The 1,983-nt window shown below is 48.4% G+C and overlaps 1 protein-coding gene across 1 annotated transcript; it reads right to left on the bottom strand.

Moving 5' to 3' along the window:
• Positions 1-726: 726 nt before the first annotated feature.
• On the bottom strand, positions 727-1,527 carry LOC309586945 (olfactory receptor 52K2-like; the record flags this gene model as incomplete). Its single annotated transcript, XM_082304676.1, is given in 4 exon segments — positions 727-878; positions 881-1,160; positions 1,162-1,188; positions 1,192-1,527. Coding segments are annotated over 4 exon segments (795 nt in total).
• Positions 1,528-1,983: the final 456 nt, after the last annotated feature.

Genomic DNA, 1,983 nt, shown 5'->3' on the forward strand with positions numbered 1-1,983 from the left:
GCCAGTGCCATGTGCTGGAGGAGTGGGCATCACCCACCACCCACTCCCTCTCCTGGCAGCGAGGGTCAGCACCTCAAACCTCACTCCTCTCCCAGCTGCCTGCCAACACAGGATGGCTTGGCCCCTCTTTCCCCCACCCACTTTAGTTAAATGGTCCAGCAGCATCAATAGCTCTTTGGAGAAGACGTGCAGGCCATCAGCTCATTTCCTTAGCACACAAAAAGAGAAGAAATGCAGCCTGTGGAGCTCAAACAAGAGTATTATTTACCTCCAGCTCACTATCAGCACAGTGACGTCAAAGCTGAATACTCTGAAAATTTTCCAGTTCTACATAGGCTGACCTCTGGATTTAGCACCCTCCTCAGTCTGCCAAGCAGGCTTTGCTGCTTGCTGCAGGCAGTGATGAGCTGAAATGCTACCGTTTTCAGCACATATGTACAATCCTCTCACAATTCTCACGTCTTAAACTTGGAAAGATTGAGGATAAGAGATAGAAGCTGTTTAAAGTGGATCATGCACTTGCTGCGGAGTTACGTGTCCAGGGTTAATTTCTGTGGCCCATCATGGGCTGCAATTTGCATGTGCAGTTGTATGGATGTCTGTACATGCTCCTGTGGATGGGATGTGCAAGAATTTAGATTCTCTTGAGAGGAGAATGCAATGAGCAATGAGCAGTCATGGATCTGCTTGGTTTTGACACCATACACCATGGTGGGGGAATGGGAGTTAGAAATTAGCCATCAAGATGTGCATGTGAGAGGCAATGTGGCAACCAAACCTGTGGATTACTGATGGGAGAACCACAGGGGTGCAGAAGACGAGGATGATGCAGATGTGGGAGAGGCAGGTCCCAAATACCTTCAGTCTGTCCTCCTCAATGCCAGGCTCAACATGATCCTCAAGATCCTGAGGTAGGAGAGCCTGATGAACAACAGATCCAACCCCATGATGAAGAGAGCCATGGTGATGTTACTGAACCTGGTGTTGGCACAGGTCAGCTCCACCACTGCCATGTGTTTGCAGTGGCAGTGGGAGATGATGTGGGAGCAGCAGTACAGCAGGCAACAGAGGAGAAAAGGCAGAGGCAACATGAGCCCAGCTGCCCTGGCTAGAGCCAGCATCCCATTCTTGACTACCAGGGAAATGGTGAGGATGGAGCTTGTGGCTCAGGGCATTGCAGATGGCAACCTACTTGTTGAAAGCCATGGCCAGCAGCTCCACCAATTCCATGACCGAGAAAGTGCAAAGAAAAAACATCTGCACAGGGCAAGCACTGAAGGTGATCTCCTGGGCATTGAACCAGAAGATGCTCAGCATTTTGGGCATGGTGGTCAGGGACAGCATCAAGTCAATGACAGACAGCATGGAGGGGAAATAAAACATGGGCTTGTGGAGAGCTGGCTCCGTCTTCATCATGTACAAGAGGGTGCTGTTCCCAAGGAGGGCTACGGTGAACACTGTGCTGAACGGAATGGAAATCCAGGGGTGCATATCTTCCAGCCCAGGGATGCCAGTCAAGAAAAACATGGCTGGGGTGGTGCTGTTGGAAGCAGAGAGTTTGACATTGAGAGGCATCCTTTGCAAACTACACCTAAAAGTCTTTTCAATAAAACATAATAGAAAGAATCATTAAACTTTGCAAAACATGCCCAGATTGTGCCACTTTCACTGAAACTCCCTTATAATATGTGAAGTTGATTTGTTATTCTGCTTGTTACTAAATCATGGCAAGGTCAGTGTGTGGAGTTTATCAAAAAGATTGTGAAGTGATATCAAGTAAAAAGCATGATCACTGTTGTTCAGATATTAAATTCTTCGGTGTTTATTTGGATTCAAGACACCTCTCTTTCCTTGGGGGGGCTCTGCCGGCTGTGCCCAGAGGCACAGCCACCGCTGGAGAGTGGATCCCAGGTGAGGAGGACTTCTGATTTGACCCAGCACAGGCTCTCTTATGAGTTCCCAGATTACACTAAGAAAAAAATC

Source organism: Platalea leucorodia (assembly GCF_965183815.1).
Source record: "Platalea leucorodia genome assembly, chromosome: 2".
Taxonomy (NCBI): domain Eukaryota; kingdom Metazoa; phylum Chordata; class Aves; order Pelecaniformes; family Threskiornithidae; genus Platalea; species Platalea leucorodia.